This window comes from Salmo salar, chromosome ssa12 (assembly GCF_905237065.1).
Source record: "Salmo salar chromosome ssa12, Ssal_v3.1, whole genome shotgun sequence".
Lineage (NCBI taxonomy): Eukaryota > Metazoa > Chordata > Actinopteri > Salmoniformes > Salmonidae > Salmo > Salmo salar.
The window spans coordinates 38098755-38118037 of NC_059453.1; the positions used below are offsets into that span (position 1 = coordinate 38098755).

The 19283-nt window shown below is 42.0% G+C and overlaps 1 protein-coding gene and 1 long non-coding RNA gene across 2 annotated transcripts; one reads left to right on the forward strand and one right to left on the reverse strand.

Moving 5' to 3' along the window:
• Positions 1-674: 674 nt before the first annotated feature.
• LOC106564770 (uncharacterized) lies at positions 675-14329 on the forward strand. The gene is made up of 4 exons (XR_001319535.2): positions 675-895; positions 1426-1558; positions 3135-3212; positions 14131-14329. It is a non-coding gene; the product is annotated as an uncharacterized lncRNA (long non-coding RNA).
• Positions 2845-18251, reverse strand: mtif2 (mitochondrial translational initiation factor 2). Its single transcript, XM_014131123.2, has 14 exons — positions 18093-18251; positions 16812-16977; positions 15061-15175; positions 14656-14827; positions 14143-14303; positions 13589-13765; positions 11979-12118; positions 9934-10058; positions 9414-9618; positions 7952-8204; positions 7592-7732; positions 5188-5352; positions 4304-4444; positions 2845-3206 (listed from the first exon to the last, which is right to left on the reverse strand). Exons 2-14 carry the CDS (start codon positions 16968-16970, stop codon positions 3037-3039), a joined length of 2124 nt encoding a protein of 707 aa, XP_013986598.1. The 5' UTR covers positions 16971-16977; positions 18093-18251; the 3' UTR covers positions 2845-3036.
• Between the last annotated feature and the right edge of the window lie 1032 nt (positions 18252-19283).

Below are 19283 nucleotides of genomic sequence, written 5' to 3' on the forward strand. Positions count from 1 at the left end.
TGCACATGTGACATGCTGGTAAAAATTTGGTAAAACTGGTTTAAATTTGCCTACATTAAAGTACCCGGCCACTAGGAGCGCCGCTTCTGGGTGAGCATTTTCTTCTTTGCTTATGGCCTTATAGAGTTGGTTAAGAGCGGTCTTAGTGCCAGCTTCGCTTGGTGGTGGTAAATAGACGGCTACGAATAATACAGATGAGAACTCTCTTGATAGATAGTGTGGTCGACAGCTTATCATAAGGTACTCTACCTCAGGCGTGCAATAAATCGAGACTTCTTTAATATTAGACATCGCTCACCAGCTGTTATTGACAAAAGACACACACCCCCACCCCTCGATGTGGGTGGATTAGAGTTTTGAAGGAAACTTCCAAATACTTTCCATAAACTGAACAGCACATTACAAATAATTGAGTTATATTTAGACACATTGAAAAGATGACAAACCAGCTGAAACCCCCACTGGCAACAAGCAACAGTAACGTTAGTAGCTAGTAGCTACCATAGCATGCCCTGATCCTAGTGACAACAGCCATATCACTCAGGGTAACAAATAACGTTAGCTAACGTTAGTATTACTTGTTACCAGATAACTTGATTAGCTCCGTTGAATATGTTAGCTCAGCTGAATAGGTTAGCTAGCTAAATAGGCTGGCAGGATATTTTACATTACTAATGTGTTGCTGCCATGCTATGTTGTCGTCTTAGGTCTCTTTATGTAGTGGTGTGTTTTGTCCTATATTTTATTTAACTTGCCTAATTAAATAAAGGTTAAATAAAAGAAATACAACTATAACCCGCCAAATGAGAGCATTTTTGGGAACGGCAGGTTACTGTCGTCAGTGAATTCCTGACTATTCCATCCTTGCTTCTGGTCTCAAGAGCTACCTTAAAAAGTAAGCTCCCTCAAAGGTTTCTCTCTCCTCTTCTGAATTGGCTGATGTATTTTTGAATTTGTGTGCATTACATACAGTATTAATCTCAAAATATTAGACTTTCAATGAGTGTGAAGAATAAAGTGAAATTGGTCATAAATATATACAGTAACATTGTTAGGGTAGAGTAAAATACAGACAATGACTTCCAATAAGGAGAAAGTAAAAGGGGAAAAGGGGACAGTGGCATCCAGGTGAACAGAAATGATCATGTTTTGTTTGTTTGTAGCTCTTGGTACAATAGGGGTAAAAGCAGAACATTATTTGAAAGTGATCTATGTGTATTAGCAGTAGTGATTGAGAGGGCTTTCCTATTGAAAAGAGTAGAAGGATCTGAGTTGAAGGAAACAGATATGGAGACTAACAAAGTAACAAAGACAGGGTCTATCAGTTAAGGTCACATTTAATGAGTGTTGACAGTATGGTGAATGGTAATTTGTTATTAGTAGCTTTCAGATATAACTGTAATAATGCAATATCTTAATTTGCAGCTCAGCCTTCAAGGTCACAGGACGAATATGAGTGTGAACAACATTTTGTGCCGTGACCCAGATGAGCAACCTGACCTCTTGACCCTTTTCACTCAGCTAAGACCCAGGCATCCCTCTGGCCACAACTAATAAGGTAAGATTCCTCATTCAAAAATCTGAGGGACTGACAGTTTTCCAGCCAGGCCTTAATGGTAAGGGATCTCTTGTCCTCCTCATCCATGACATTTTGAGATTCAATTTGGCCCAACTATTATACTTTAAATGAGTCTCTGCCTAATCTTTGGATCATGCTTGTGTGACGCTTTTGAATGTGGGTCAAACGGACAATAAAAGTATTATCTGAATTGTTTCGTCCCCACCTACCAGAGTCGCTCCTGCTAGCTCGCAAGAATGATACCGGTAGACAGTGTCCTTCGCTCCCGCCTGCCCTCACCGTCGTTAACAGAACTGTGGGAAAAGAGTGCCCAACAGACAGGGGGGCGAAGAACACTGTCTATGAGTCATCCCCTCCTTACGCTAGCACAGCAGGTGGGAGGCTGGGGCAACACTTTGTGCTAGAAAACTAACTAGCTAGCGACATCATGTGCTAGCTTGCTAACACACAGTGTCGCTCCTGCCTGCTGTGTTCATGAGAAAACCGTTCCTGACAGGCGGGAGCGACGGACACGGAGTACTCCTTAAGACTAGCTGGCTAAACTAGCAGTGTCCTGCTCTCCCGCCGGGACCAATTTTTGGACCTGCATATTAATTTATGGCAATCCCCTCTTCCTACAATTTGAAGTTTGCGCTGCACCCGATCCTATAGCTGTACAGCAAATCAGCAATCTCTTCGCTAGCTCACCCGACCTGTGTTGATTGACAGCTTGCTGGTGTAATCAGAGTGCCGAGTGTGCGTTTCACTAGCCAATCTGCTGCAGATTTTTTATACAAGGGCATGGACTCTACAAAGTGTCGAAAGCGTTCCACGCGGATGCTGGCCCATTTTGACTACAGTTGTGAATTTTTTTAGGAGCTAAAAAAACTGGCCAGAAACTAAAGGCATCAGGGCAATGCACAGACAGCTGAGAGATGGGATTGGAGTGAGGCCCTGCTACATGTAGTGTGTGCATAACTTTTCAACATAACAGCATATTTATTACCTTGAAAATGATATGCACATTATTAATTTAAAAAAAAGTATTGTAATACAGATTTACACTTGTCTCTTGGAAAATGATGTGCTTGACTTGAGCAGGAGCTCACTGGAGCTGAGTACCAGCACCTCATTTTCCACTGCTTGAGCTCCTGTTCCTCTTATAGAATATGAACTCAAAATCAGTGAGCCCAAAGCAAAGAAAATCTGTCCATTTGTAGAACACAAATAAAGCCGCTGCTGGAACAGATACGAGTACTGTCATATCACTTGAAAAAAATAAAATCTTACTAGAAAGAATTTTATTACATCAAGCAGAGCAGTCAGTACAACACCTCAAATTCAATTAGTCATGACATTCACAATTTTACATGTAAATGCAAAGTCTTGGAATGCTCAACCGTCTCTAGCATAAATAATACTCCTTCAATTCAGATCATGGATTTTTCACCTGATGAGGCCAATATCCATAGCACGTCCTAAAATCCTGGATCCCAGGAAATTGTTTGCCTAGTCTCAGTCTCTTCGTAGCACACTATTTCATCTCCCGGTCTAAACTCGATGTCCTGATCCACAGAGAGGCCACACTCCATCCCTGTCTTCACCATCTGGACATCATCTTTGTGGTGCTTCAGTGCTGTCAAGGAGCCTGCAGGTAATACAAGACACCACACACAGTTTTCACTCAATCAAGAATAAGAAACCAACTTTCACCAAATGTATTTTTGACTGACTCAAGAATAAGGGTGACCCGTCGTCAGAGTACATACAAAATAAGCCATAGGTTTATCACGACATTATCTGTATACACTAAGCAACCGGTTTGACTAATTACCAGTATGGAGTATTGATAGTAAATACAGCATTATACATACATATATGTATTTGAATGTATAGTTTAGATATGCAGACGCTCCTAAAAGGCTTCTATGGAATGAGGTGCTCATTTAGATAAAATCCTATTTCATAAAGGAAAAGGTTAGATAGATTTGATCATTTAAAACACAATACAACCACACGTGGATAATGATTTTAAAATCGAGCATGACACAAAAGAACGTATTACCAGTGGTCCTCTTAAATAAATGGCTCAAAAAATGTACAAACATAAGCTACACAGTAGACCTAGCCTACTAGGCATACTTGGGTTACAGATCTAATAATAATTAATATATTTTGGAACTTGTATAGTGCTTTACAAAGAATCTCAAAGCGCATAAAAAGTAAAACAGACAAAAAATAGAAATGGAGACAAAGTATTAGGTCTGAAAAATGCATGAAAAGCCACATCTTGGCAGTGGTTAGGCGCATTCCCTGAACTTCCTCAGCTACCTCTGGACACAGCATGCAATCCTTGGTGTAATACTTCCAAACAGATTAAACAAAAAGTCACATTATTTTAATCCAAACAGCAAGCCCAAATATTGACTTTTCATCACAATCCTGCAAGTCTGAGAGTCCACAGGATATAGTGATCAAACCCTAGAGCAGCCAAATCCCCCCCAAATACATTACAAAACGCACACACAAAAAAATTCAATAATAAACATATGTACAATATTTACAGAGCTCTCTGCCTAGGCTACAGTGCCATGGCAACCATGGAACCGGAGGTGTTGGCATCTCCTTTTTTAAAATGTATTTAAAAGTATCAGCTAGATATTGAACCTCAGTAAGGATCCCTGATGAGTGACATGCCCTTTAGCTATTCGGCATGGTAGTAGGTCTTCACACCATCTTGCTTACCCTCCCAGATGACGTCTCGGCCTCGGACCAGTCGGAACTTCATCTTTCTATCTAGCTGACCCTTCTGAACTCTACAGCCGGCGACGGGCACCTTCTTCTTCCCAACAGTCACGTCAAACATGGCCAGGACAGATGCCTCTCCTGAAAAGAGAAGACAAAGAGAAATACTTTTAATCCATACGAGATGGAAATTGGTCTTCTGCTGTACCTAACCCCTCCGCTACACAACTGAGATTCAAAACAGTAACCCAATCTGTGTGAGATGCAAACAATACATTAGGGTTTCTAGCACAGTCTATTCCCAGTTTAGAGAAAAGACAGTTATCCAGTGTTTTTCAACAGCATGCAAACCAGCAAACAAAGCAACTAACACTACCGATATACAGGAATACATTTTTGATTGCGGTCAAATAGACATCCTTGCATGATTCACTATTTCTTCTAAAATAAGTTGAAATGGGGAAAACTTTGTGTTCCCACGTGTATGTGTTTGATTTACAACTGCATAGGATCCCCAAAAAGTTACAGAAAGTGTTTTTCAATTCAAAGAAGAAAAAAATGTCCTGAACTGAATTACTCAGAATTCAAATTAATCTTGTTGGAGACTTAAGTGATTCTTGTAAACGGTATAATTTACCTCATCTGTGTAAATTGCAGGTGCCTACACAGTAAAAATAGCCATATAACATGTTTTGAAAGAGAACGGAATATTCTGCTCCATTGCAAAGGTGCCAATTTATTTCACCACTACAGTATGTCATTTTTGACAATTGCTGTCAGGTGTACGTTTATTGATTCGATGTATCCCAGGACTCCCAAGAACACTCGGTAACAATTCCCTGTGTTGACTATCCTGATTTATTAAATTAAAATACCACACACACCGATCACATTCTCCTTTACAGAAGGAGGGAGTTTACTGCTCAGCTCGTCCTTTAGGTCGTCGATGAGTTTGTAGATAACTTTGTGCATCTTTAGTATGATGCCTTTCTTAGTGGCCATCTGCTGAACGGACTTATTGACACCCACATTGAAGCCGTATATGGTGCCTGGTCATGGGAAGAAATAGCAAGTGTTACTATAACAATAAACAAAACATTTGGAAACATAAAATAAAAAAAGGTCTTAAAACATTAGTTTACTAATAAGACATTTTTCATTTTCAAAAGTGTAAATATAGGGGATATAATAAAACACTTATAACAGGTAAGCAGACAGATCGAGGGGATACAAGAGCACATGCTTGAATGGATATTAAACAATGGAATGTGAGGGAAATAATATTTAGATTATATTTAACTGGTTAAAACATAGCCCTTTAAACTTGTACCCGTAGACGGGTTGAAAAATGGCACATTTGGGCAGTGAGAAGCGCCTAAATTGGAACACAGTGGCTGTACAGTAAAATATTATAAATGACGTCAGAGCTCAGGCTTCACAGCACTGTATTGGTTTCGACTGACAGCCATTCTGAACATGAGCACTGCACGTGACAAGAAGTTGCCCCCATCCCTCCAATGGAGTCCAAAAGTGCACTTCACATTTCCATATCATAAAACTCATGTCATATATATTTATGATCACCATGTTTGATGTAGTTAGAATACATGGCGTCATACCCTGGGTTGTTCTGAACAGAATGAGCCTGTTTGTCTTTTGTGAAGAAAATATGCTGCGGAACACACACGCACTCATGACTCCTTTCTACGCTCACCAAAATTACCGTAATTTCCAGACTAATAAGCGCACCTGAATATAATTACAAAAAATATATATTATTTTGAACATAAATAAGCTGCACATGTCTATAAGCCGCAGGTGCCTACCGGTACATTGAAACAAATTAACTTTACACAGGCTTTAATGAAACACGGCTTGTAACAAAAATAAATAGGCTTTAACGAAACACGGCTTGTAACATAAAATAAAAAATTAGCAGTAAGCTTTAGTTGTCTTTTTGCACTGAGTCAATTCCTCACGCTGCTGTTTCCAACGTCTTATCATCGACTCATTAAGACCAAGCTCCCGTGCAGCAGCTCTATTTCCTTTTCCAACAGCCAGATCAATTGCCTTCAACTTGAAAGCTGCATCATATGCATTTCTCCGTGTCTTTGCCATGATGAGGGTGACAAAATGACTACCGTAATCAGAATGATGGGAAGTTTGAGAGCGCTCGATTTAATCTAAACAGTAAACAAAAAAGTTGTTTGACCTTAACCCGTTTGGCAATTTCATTGGTCTAATGAAAGCTTCATGCCGCCAAAAAACTGAGCACGTCACAGAATGTGTTTTTTTGGGGGAAAAAAATTGAAAGTGGGAAAAATCCATATATTAGCCGCGTCATTGTTTAAGCCGCGAGGTTCAAAAACTGGGAAAAAAGTTGCTGCTTATAGTCCGGAATTTACAGTAGGTTATGTTTCTCTGAACTGCCTTGTGAAAGTCTAACACTAAGATCGTATTTAATACCTTGGCTAGTCATGTTTGCTTTCGGCGATTTAAAAATGGTCAGTTTTTGGATTGTGTAAACAGTAATTGTGTGATGGCGGGGATGCAGGGTTGTGTTCCAAACAAAACAAGTATGCTTGCTCTAGATCTTCAACGGCACAGCTAGGAGAGCTCAAAAAAAGCACCTTATAGTTGGACTCGAGTCATGGAAGTGCATTGAAATTACTTAGGAACTGTGCACACTTTGGTCAAGTGTGTGGTCACGTCGGAGACACCAGTTAGTCCTCTCACTCTAACCTTTGTCATTTTTATTGTCTTATGTTGCACCTACTCCACCATTTTAATTAATATTCTTATTATGTTACTGAATGTATCCAGAGTATTTTCAGATTTCGTTATTGGCTAATGCTGTGAAAAGTACAGTAAATGTAAAATACAATCAACAGTGTAATGTTTGGATTCAGTCTTTTGTCAGGTGAATTATTACATCCTAAACTTTGGTCTAATAATTTCCCCATAATCACCAAACTGTTCCCTTTCAATTGCTATCATGCTTATACCGTTCAAATGTATTCTGTAAGAAACACTTCCATTTAGCCCTATCCATATAGGCCAATTCCCATGAGTGTAAAGGGTTAAAATCATTACAAAGAAAGTTTGTTGACGTGAAAGTAAACTAGATGTGTTTTAAGTTGAGTATTGGATAATAATGCTTAGACAGTTAGAATGTACTCATGGGGCATTCTAACTACAGTAGTGATGCTGGCATTTTAGCCTTCAATTGAGACCAAACATCTTCCTTTTCAATGACATGGTGTGACATGGTGTGTGTAGAGGATGCACCTGAGAAGGTCTCGGCCAGGTTGAGATCGTTCTCGGAAACATCTCCGATGCCAAAGTGGACCACCTCCATCTGGCACTGGTTATGCGCATCGTAGCTCTCCAAGATGTTCAGGATGGCCTCGACAGAGCCATCCACATCACCTGCAGTGACAAACGATAAGTCGTTATGAAATGGCATATGCTTTATTATATTATTAATGGCCTTATTTTAATATTTTGTGATTAATTTAGTTATTTCAAGATTTATTTAATATAAATATTGAAATATGATTTTCATTAGGAGTATTTCTACTCTGTTCTGTAATTGAATTGTCTAGCCATGTCATTGAGTTATTCAGATGAATTAATTGATCTAGTCACCTTTGACAATGAGTGGTAGGGAGAGCTCCTGGGACTCCAACTTCTCGCTGGGCCGCATGGCCATGAGCTTTTTGTTGGCCTTGTACAGAGCAGACTTCCTTTGCCTCCAGCTGAGGTGGGCCAGGGGCTCTCGCTCCTTCTTGTAGCTCTCGTGGTGCTCCCGTTGCTTTACCTCAATGGCTTGCATGTCCTCCTTCAGTTTGTCCTGTTCCTCCTGGTAGCACCGCCAGTCCACCACCTCCCTTGCTCTTTTCTATAGTTGAGTGGATAAAGATCGATAGAATTGGGTAATATGGTGTCACACAACAGATATTAACAGACGAGACAAAAACATAACTCAGAGCTCAAAAGTGACTATGGTCTGAGATATGCATGCAAAACTTGTAAGTCTGAATTGGGGCATTACCAGTAATAAGTAAGGAAAGACAATATTTTATCAGTGTATGATGACTAGCCTCATGTTTTATGCTGCTGTGTGCAGAGGGAACATCAACACTACACGGTGATAAACTAAACTTAGTTGAATGCACTGAATAAGGCAAAAAGACTGGAAGTAGTTATTTGGCATATCTAAAACAAGTAAAAATAGATTGAGATTAACTTCTCTCGCTAGCCAGCCAGCTAACCAGTGAAAAAGCTAGGGGTAAACAAACAGTGACGCAAGTATAACGTGACAGCTTTACTGTCAGTGTTAGCAGGTCGGGTAACGCAGATGGCAGAATAAGTATCACGCAAACCACTTGTTGTGACAGCGAATTATGTTAATAATGACAAGTGACGCTGCTGAAAACATTTATTGAAACTACCAAAAAGTGTCAGTAGTTTGCTTAGGTTGACGCCAAAGTTAGGCTAATTACATGGGAGTACTCTGCTCTGGGGCGTGGTCACACTAAGCCACGCCTCGCCGTGTGCATCTATAGTGCACCTGTGACGGCCAATACAGCGCGGCATGGAACGCTGCTTGCCCAATCAGCATCCAGGATCCAAACAAGCCGTTTTATAACTGACATTAGCGTTATTAAACAGTCTTCACTGCAAATTGAAGTGGGAGTAGTCAACACAAGGATTGACTTGGCTAGCTGCATACGTGACACGTCAACAATGCATGGTATTGGATCGTGGCTGAAGGCAATTAATGAATCAGATAAGGCCTATTCCAGCTGTACTACTCCTTATTCTCATAAATAAATAAAACATCCAGCTATTGCTTTGAGGCTGGGTTGTATGACTACCAAATTCGGAGTTGGCTGAATCACACAGGCTTTAGAATTCCTCTACTCTTCTAATAATGCAATATTTGTCACTTCAGACTTAATCTCGGCAACCCACAACCAAAATCTTGCTGAAACGCTGACTACTGGATAAGGTACACCGTAAATTGGTGCACCGGAAGAATTGTTCCTAATCTCACTGTCCTAGGACAGACGTTACATTTATGTTATTTCTGTCCAGGAGAGATTACCTCAGACTCTACTTCCAGGATCTCCTCGCCGGCAGAGGGGAGCTCCTTCCACCCCACTATCTCCACAGCAGTGCTCGGCCCAGCTTCCTTCACTGTGCAGTTGTTCTCGTCAAACAAGAAGCGCACCTTGGCCCATGTCTTCCCCGCAACCAAAGTGCAGCCCTTTTTTAACGTGCCTCGCTGGACAATTGCTGTCGTAACTGGCCTGCAAAACAGGAAATAATTTGTACAAATTAATTTGTAAGCAGCATCTTACTGAACTGACATTAATTTAAAAATAGTTTAAACATTTTAAATGTTTACTAAAGCTATTTTTAATTTCCGTTACTCCAATCATTTCACTCAAATTGTAATGGACTATATGCATTTGACAATATAATGCTTTTAGGTTGTGATTTTGTGTGAATCTTGGCAGTTTTGTAACCAGATTAAATCAAGCTAGAAGGCTTGGTGCAACCATTCCAACAACCAAATGCTAAGCTCATGCTCTCATCCGTGGCTGTGCCATGGGGAGACCCACCCCTTGCCCTTATCCGAGCGGCTCTCGATAATGGTGCCCTCCACTAGGCCTGTCGGGTCACCCTTCAGCTCCATCACCTCTGCCAGGGTCACTGTGGCCTCTGCCAGCTCCAGAAGATTGTCCCCCTATGGAATCATATTGTTGTTCTTTAATGGCTTTGGCATTATGCCCTGACTTGCACAAATAGGTGAATTAGGCTGGGGCAAGACAGTTTTTATCCATACAATTTTATCCACATTTAGACAACTATTGAGGGACAAAAACAGACAGTGATAAATGCATAATAAGCACATTACAGGAACGACTTAAGTGGGCAGTAGTGCTTGTATTAAGGCTGGGCCATGTTTGTGAGACTGTCCCAACCCCCAAGATGAAACAAGGGGCAGAATCCAATTAACAAACAAACTTATGCATATACACACACACATTAGGCTTGCTAAATGTCTGACATTTTGTTTCCCACCTGGTCTGCTGTAATAAATGAGAATGGAAATGAGTCCATTTTATACACTGCTCAAAAAAATAAAGGGAACACTTAAACAACACAATGTAACTCCAAGTGGAAATTATAGGCAATTAGCAAGACACCCCCAATAAAGGAGTGGTTCTGCAGGTGGGGACCACAGACCACTTCTCAGTTCCTATGCTTCCTGGCTGATGTTTTGGTCACTTTTGAATGCTGGCGGTGCTTTCACTCTAGTGGTAGCATGAGACGGAGTCTACAACTCACACAAGTGGCTCAGGTAGTGCAGCTCATCCAGGATGGCACATCAATGCAAGCTGTGGCAAGAAGGTTTGCTGTGTCTGTCAGCGTAATGTCCAGAGCATGGAGACGCTACCAGGAGACAGGCCAGTACATCAGGAGATGTGGAGGAGGCCGTAGGAGGGCAACAACCCAGCAGCAGGACCGCTACCGCCGCCTTTGTGCAAGGAGGAGCAGGAGGAGCACTGCCAGAGCCCTGCAAAATGACCTCCAGCAGGCCACAAATGTGCATGTGTCTGCTCAAACGGTCAGAAACAGACTCCATGAGGGTGGTATGAGGGCCCGACGTCCACAGGTGGGGGTTGTGCTTACAGCCCAACACCGTGCAGGACGTTTGGCATTTGCCAGAGAACACCAAAATTGGCAAATTCGCCACTGGCGCCCTGTGCTCTTCACAAATGAAAGCAGGTTCACACTGAGCACGTGACAGACGTGACAGTGTCTGGAGACGCCGTGGAGAACGTTCTGCTGCCTGCAACATGCTCCAGCATGACCGGTTTGGCGGTGGGTCAGTCATGGTGTGGGGTGGCATTTCTTTGGGGGGCCGCACAGCCCTCCATGTGCTCGCCAGAGGTAGCCTGACTGCCATTAGGTACCGAGATGAGATCCTCAGACCCCTTGTGAGACCATATGCTGGTGCGGTTGGCCCTGGGTTCCTCCTAATGCAAGACAATGCTAGACCTCATGTGGCTGGAGTGTGTCAGCAGTTCCTGCAAGAGGAAGGCATTGATGCTATGGACTGGCCCGCCCGTTCCCCAGACCTGAATCCAATTGAGCACATCTGGGACATCATGTCTCGCTCCATCCACCAACGCCACGTTGCACCACAGACTGTCCAGGAGTTGGCGGATGCTTTAGTCCAGGTCTGGGAGGAGATCCCTCAGGAGATCGTCCGCCACCTCAGCAGGAGCATGCCCAGGCGTTGTAGAGAGGTCATTCAGGCACGTGGAGGCCACACACACTACTGAGCCTCATTTAGACTTGTTTTAAGGACATTACATCAAAGTTGGATCAGCCTGTAGTGTGGTTTTCCACTTTAATTTTGAGTGTGACTCCAAATCCAGACCTCCATGGGTTGATAAATTGGATTTTCATTGATTCTTTTTGTGTGATTTTGTTGTCAGCACATTCAACTATGTAAAGAAAAAAGTATTTAATAAGATTATTTCTTTCATTCAGATCTAGGATGTGTTGTTTAAGTGTTCCCTTTATTTTTTTGAGCAGTATATGTTCAATGATATATTAAAAAAGTAAACAACCTTCCTACGGATGAGGAACTCACCTTCAGGGCAGAAACGTGGATAGCCTGAACCTCTCCTCCATACTCCTCGCATACCACATCATGGGATAGTAGTTCCTGCTTCACACGCGCTGGGTCAGCTTGATGCTTGTCACACTTGTTCACTGCCACAATGATTGGCACTGCAGATACACCAACCCCACCCCCACCAATTTTACTATTCAGGTACATAAAAGGCATACAATAATGAACGGTCATTAAATGAGCTCATTGGGAGCCTTGTTCAGATCAACAATGTCATATCTCTTGAAACGTCTCGTTAGCCATGAAAAGGCAGTGATGATTTATACTGAACAAAAATATAAAAAACAAAATATGCAACAATTTCAAAGATTTTACTGAGTTACAGTTCATATAAGGAAATTAGTCAATTGAAATTCATTAGGTCCTAATCTATGGATTTTACATAACTGTGAATACAGACATGCATCTGTTGGTCACAGATACCTGAAAAAAAGAAAGTAGGGGCGTGGATCAGAAAACAAGTCAGTATCTGGTGTGACCACCATTTGCCTCATGCAGCACGACACCTTTGCATAGAGCTGATCAGGCTGTTGATTGTGGCCAGTGGAATATTGTCCCACTCCTCTTCAATGGCTGTGCGAAGTTGCTGGATATTGGCGGGAAGTGGAACGCGCCATCGTACACGTTGATCAAGAGCATCCCAAACATGCTCAACGGGTGATATGTCTGGTGAGTATGCAGGCCATGGAAGAACTGGGACATTTTCAGCTTCCAGGAATTGTGTACAGATCCTTACAACACGGGACTGTGCATTATCATACTGAAACATGAGGTAATGGTAGCGAATGAATGGGACGACAATGGGCCTCAGGACATCGCCACGGTATCTCTGTGCATTCAAATTGCCATCGATAAAATGCAATTGTATTCATTGTCCGTAGCTTATGCCTGCCCATACCATAACCCCACCATGGGGCACTATATTCACAACGTTGACGTCGCCCACACGAAGCCATACACGTGGTCTGTGGTTGTGAGGCCGGTCAGACGTACTGCCAAATTCTCTAAAACGACATTATGGTAGAGAAATGCACATTCAATTATCTGGTAACAGCTCTGGTGGACATTCCTGCAGTCAGCATGCCAATTGCACGTACCCTTAAAATTTGAGACATCTGTAACATTGTTGTTGTGTGACAAAACGGCACATTTCAGAGTGGTCTTTTATTGTCCCCAGCACAAGGTGCACCTGTGTAATCAGCGTCTTGATATGCCACACCTGTCAGGTGGATGGAATATCTTGGCAAAGGAGCTCACTAACAGGGATGTAAACACAATTGTGTACAAAAGTTGAGAGAAATGTTTTTTGTGCGTATGGAAAATTTTTGGGATCTTTTATTTCAGCTCATGAAACATGGGTCAAACTTTACATGTTGCGGTTATATTTTTGTTCAGTGTATATAGATTTAAAGTGAACAGCAGGAATATGTGTTGTACATGATGCTATCGCCAGCTGCAGTTAGGATTTAATGCCATCAAGTTACAGTTAGGGTTATTTAATCTATAAAAAATATGTCGCCCAAAATGTGTTATAGTCGCAGAGAAATACCAACATGAAATGGCAGTACCTTGGGCTTTTTTGGCATGTAGGATGGATTCAATCGTCTGCTTCATGACCCCGTCATCTGCAGCAACAACCAGGATGACAATGTCTGTGGCCAAAGCTCCACGGGCCCTCATGGCAGAGAAGGCTGCGTGCCCTGGGGTGTCCAAGAACGTGATCTTTTCTCCCGAAGGAAGTTGAACTGCAGAGAGAAATCAGGATGGAATCTTCTGAAATCTGTGAAGATAAATCTAACCTCACCGAGAAATTTGGTATATTCAAAATATGTATTGCTATGAGGCATCATAGCACCAGGTTGAGAAAGAACTTTTACAGTTTAGCCTTTCAATGATCTGCATTGACAGGTGGTCTCAAGCCTCAAGCAAAGAGTGGATATGGGGGACAGGTCTGAGGGGAGCTGCCGGTGTTAATCAACATTTTCATACAATATTAATATGATTCCCTTGATTCATTCAGCTAGATTCTGTAAAATTCACTACTACTAGCAGCTAGTTTTATGATCACTAAACATTCCACTAAAAAAACAACACTTCTTGTGGAGTCTAGGTGTTTCCCTACCCAGGAAGGCCCCAATGTGCTGGGTGATGCCCCCTGCTTCCCCCGCAGCCACCTGGCTCTTCCTAAGGCTGTCCAGCAGAGTGGTCTTTCCGTGATCTACGTGGCCCATTATGGTGACGACAGGAGGACGAGACACCAGGACGGCCGGATCTGGTGGAGCTCTAGAATAAACATTGATTTACATTCAGATTCAACTTCTGTTTCTATTTTGAATGTTCATTCATGTGAAAAAAAAAATATATATATATATATATATAATAAAATGTTTTTAAAAAAGTGAATATTCAGGTGGTATAACTTGGGTTTTATCCAGGTTTGAGCTTGAATGGGAATGTCAGTACCTGGATGGTACTGAGCCCTTTCTACCCTAACGCCTACAGACGGCCAACAACCAATTCTCAAGGGGTTTTGTTTTAAAATGTCCAACATCTTGCTGATGGTGTCGGGGCCTCTGTCAACCAAAATACTCTTAACCACCCTTCTAACAATCAGCCGACAAGACAGGTCTTCTACCTTCTCTGAGTGTCTTTGTTCTCACGCTCTTTGGACTCCACCAGCTTGGCCCACTTGTACTTCATCCCAGACCTCTTCACAACCTCCTTGATCCACTGCTCCTCCAGAACAGAATGGGGCTCTAGGGAATCCAGGTCCACTGAGGTGTTGAGCAGAGCCTCAAAGACATGATCTATGGAATAAATGGTACGCTGTTCAAATCAGTACTACACATCAGACCTGGATTGTATTCATTAGTGTACACCGTAGCGAAACGTTTTGGAATGGAAAACGATAACAAGCGTTTCTTATTGGACAAGTTTAATCATCTTGTAACACACTCAATACTTCATACCATAACTCAGTAAAATAAATAATGACTTTAAAGACTATTTAATGACTATACATTTAATTAATCAGCCTTACCAAAGTCTTTGTTCATAGCTTGAGCCAGTGCAGACACAGTCATCTTCTGCTTTATTTCTACTTCTTGTTTGTCCTGCTTGGGTTTGACTTTCTGAACTTTACCATGGCCTTTACCCTAGAAAAAAAGACATGAAAGAAAATGCTAATGGCTCTAAAAGCATAAGGACCACTAAACCACCGCAGACCACATGATCTCTATTTTCAATAGAGATCAAGGCCTATTACATTTCTTATCATTTGCATTTAAAGTGCATTAGGAAAGTATTCAGACCCCTTGACTTTTTCCACATTTTGTTACGTGACAGTCTTATTCTAAAGTTGATTGATGAGGGTAAAAAAACAATCCACACACTTAAATATTACATTAACAGAAGTATTCAGACCCTTTACTCAGTACTTTGTTGAAAACCCTTCAGCAGCAATTACAGCCTTGAGTCTTCTTGGGTATGACTCTACAAGCCTGGCACACCTTTACTTGGGGAATTTCTCCCCTTCTTCTCTACAGATCCTCTCAAACCCGGTCAGGTTGGATAGGGAGCGTCACTGCTCAGCTACTTTCAGGTCTCTCCAGAGATGTTAGATCGGGTTGAAGTCCGGGTTCTGGCTGGGCAATTAAAGGACATTCAGAGACTTGTCCCGGAGCCACTCCTGCATTGTCTTGGCTTTGTGCTTAGGGTTGTTGTCCTGTTAGACTGGGGCAAAGCTTCACCTTCCAAGGTCCTGAGCAGGTTTTCATCAAGGACCTCTCTGTACTTTGCTCTGTTCATCTTTCCATCGATCCTGACTAGTCTCCCAGTCCTTGCCACTGAAAAACATCCCCGCAGTACGATGCTGCCACCACCATGCTTCACCGTAGGGATGGTGCCAGGTTTCCTCCAGACGTGACGCTTGGCATTCAGGCCAAAGAATTCAATCTTGGTTTCATCAGACCAGAGAATATTATTTCTCATGGTCAGAGTCCTTTTGGCAAACCAACCGGGCTGTCATACGCCTTTTACTCAGGAGTGGCTTCCGTCTGGCCACTCTACCAAAGGCCTGGTTGGTGGAGTGCTGCAGAGTTGGTTGTCCTTCTGGAAGGTTCTCCCATCTCCACAGAGGAACTCTGGAGCTCTGTCAGTGACCATTGGGTTCTTGGTCACCTCCCTGACCAAGACCCTTCTCCCCCGATTGCTGTTTGGCCAGGCGACCAGCTCTAGGAAGAGTCTTGGTGGTTCCGAACTTCTTCCATTTAAGAATGATGGAGGCCACTGTGTTCTTGGGGACCTTCAATGCTGCAGACATTTTTTGGTACCCCTCCATAGATCTGTGCCTTGACACAATCCTGTCTCGGAGCTCTACGGCAATTCCTTCAACCTCATGGCTTGGTTTTGCTCTGACATGCACTATCAACTGTGGGACCTTGTATAGACAGGTCTGTACCTTTCCAAATCATGTCCAATCAATCGAATTTACCACAGGTGGACTCCAACCAAGTTGTAGAAACATCTCAAGGATGATCTATGAAAACAGGATGCACCTGAGCTCAATTCCAAGTGTCATAGCAAAGGGTCTGAATACTTATGTAAATAAGGTATTTCTGTTTTTATAAACATTCCTCAAAACCTATTTTTCGCTTTAATTGTGGGTTGTGTGTAGAATGATGAGGAAACAATATACATTTTAGAATAAGGCTGTAAAGTAACAAAATGTGGAAAAAGTCAAGGGGTCTTAATATGTTTTTCTTCAACTCAAAACTTGCCCCTATGTCTCACCTGCTTAGTAGCAAGGAATCTGGCATGGTGGCAGGTCAGTGGAGGTGCAGGGGTCCAAGCTGGAGCAAAGATAGGGAAAGGGAGGTAGTTTGCAACCAGTGTAGGGTCGGTATGGGTTATCAGTCTCACCCTCCTTATCAGGGAGGTCGCCCGATTCATTTCAGTGCTAAAGAAAACAGAATTGTTATTTCATTTCACATTGGCATCTGCAGTCGTGCTGTACAGTAGGCTGACTACAGGGTTCTGCAACTACCATTTGCCATGCGGTTTGCTAGCAACGTCATGAAAAGGGGCCTGTGGGTCCCCACATTTCCTACATCGAAAAACCTGAAGCCACTGTGCTCTTCTCGCAGCCTCTATTTCCCTACGTGGGAGCACTACAAACCGTAGGTTTTCACCACGTTTTGTTATTTCTGTATAACATAAAAATCAACACGAAGTTGGCTCTTTTACAATGTGGGTCATTTGGAAATGTTTTTTTCCCCCAAATGTTTTATTATTACATGAATATCAACTTTGCATACTGGCTAACACTGTCATTCCAAAATGGCAGCAGTGGCTACTATTAACAAACATGAGGACGAAAGGAGCAGTTTTCCAGGAAAATGTGCAGTATATCAAACTTCTCGTTGGAGCAGTGTGGATAAAGGTCAAATTTGAAGTACAGTGACATATCCCCGCCCTGCATTGAGCTATGTTTTCTGACACATATCTCACGCTGACTCCACTGTGTCTTAATGTAACAGTGCAGCTCAGTGTAAACAATTAGGGTCAGTATCTTCTGGGAAGCTAATTTGCCCATTTAGTTCAAGGAACAAATAACATTTGAAAAAATATAGTGTTAGGATTATAACATCGAGTTCCAGGTTGTCTTTATTACAGTCAGGCTGCAAAGATTTATAGAACGCCTGAAGACACTACAAAAAAAGAATCTGAAACGCAACAGACGTGGTTGACCTTAGCACAGCTTGTGTTGTTGCACCCACTTCAAAGACGGAGGAAATGGGAAACTTTAACCGGGTTATCTGGCTAATCAAACCTTGACGCACTTCAGCCACGCCCGTACAAAATTGTTCTGTTACACTGCAGTTAACAGAGACGGCAAAGATAGTTGTCAAACCCTGTGGCAACAGTGTTCAATACACTACAGTTCACTGCACTGAACGTCATAGTACGTTAGCTAACTCTAACTGGAGTCATTTTGGGGAGTTAGCTAGCTAGATGCCATGATTTTGTGTAGCTAGCTACCCACTAGCAATAACACAAATCCGAGGAACTCACCTTGTGATTTAGGCTACCCCGTTTCACCTCATTGTTAATGTGGTTTTCAATCCCATAAGCATTACACGTTCAGAGATATCAAAAATCCATTTCAACCCTTCACAGGACGCAGCCATGACAGGTATCCCAGCAAGCATTTCGACAGTGTATTGGCCATAGAGATAAATAGAGGACTCATCGTTATATATGTGCTGTTATAGCGTCATTGACAACATGGGCAGCGCATATAGATAGAGGACACATCGTTATATCTGTACTATTAGAGCGTCTTTGACAAAAATGGGCAGCGTCATTGAGCATACAACCCATAGGAATTCCCACCCAGTTGACAACTGTTTTACTACTTTAAAATGGCGAAAGCCCATGCTATTCGAGCTTTTGGACACTAGAGGCTTCTATCATTCTCTATGGTATCGACTGGTGGAAAGGGAGAAGCGAGAGGACTAACTCCGTCCCAAATCTTTCTGCGCGAGAAGCAGACCAAGTGGGGATTTTTTGTATAGCGTGTCGAATTTGGTCAGTATGAAATGTAATTGCTAAGTGAGGCGTATTTGATCGAATAGAAGTTTCGTAATGTTCAGGTTGTTACGAATGTACTGATTATATAAGTTGCGCCAATTGTTCACGTGCTTATATGTCCTCCCATTGGCTAGAAGGTGCCCTTCTGCCTTTGCGGACATGTATGCCCATTGTTTGAGCAGACAGTCCAATATCTTGACAATCTATAAAATATATAGATCATCTTTGGTATCGCTCTTCCGGGTAGTGTCAGGTCAATGGTTTAAATGGTTGTGATCCAAGTGGAAGGGTCTGCAGTTCGTCTTTTTTTCAGTTATGCTGCCAATCTCTGAAATAACTTAGACAAAAATACAACTTTTTACAAATGTGTTATTACAACTACAGTCTGCAACATGTCAGAAAAGTATATTTTTATGAGTTGGATTGGAGTGTGTACATTTTTCTACCAGTACATAGACATATTTTCTGAATAAAAATGATTAAGCAATTACCATGTTGTCAGTTAAGTGACTCATAAGTAAAAATATTCAGCACAAAGACCTGCTGTAAGTGACATTGAAAGCAGCAATCTGGTTATGTTAGCCTACATCCACTACTTCGTCATCAGAATAATCTGTCATGACTCCAGTGACTTTTCCAAAATGTGGAAGATTTCCTGGATAACATGAAAAC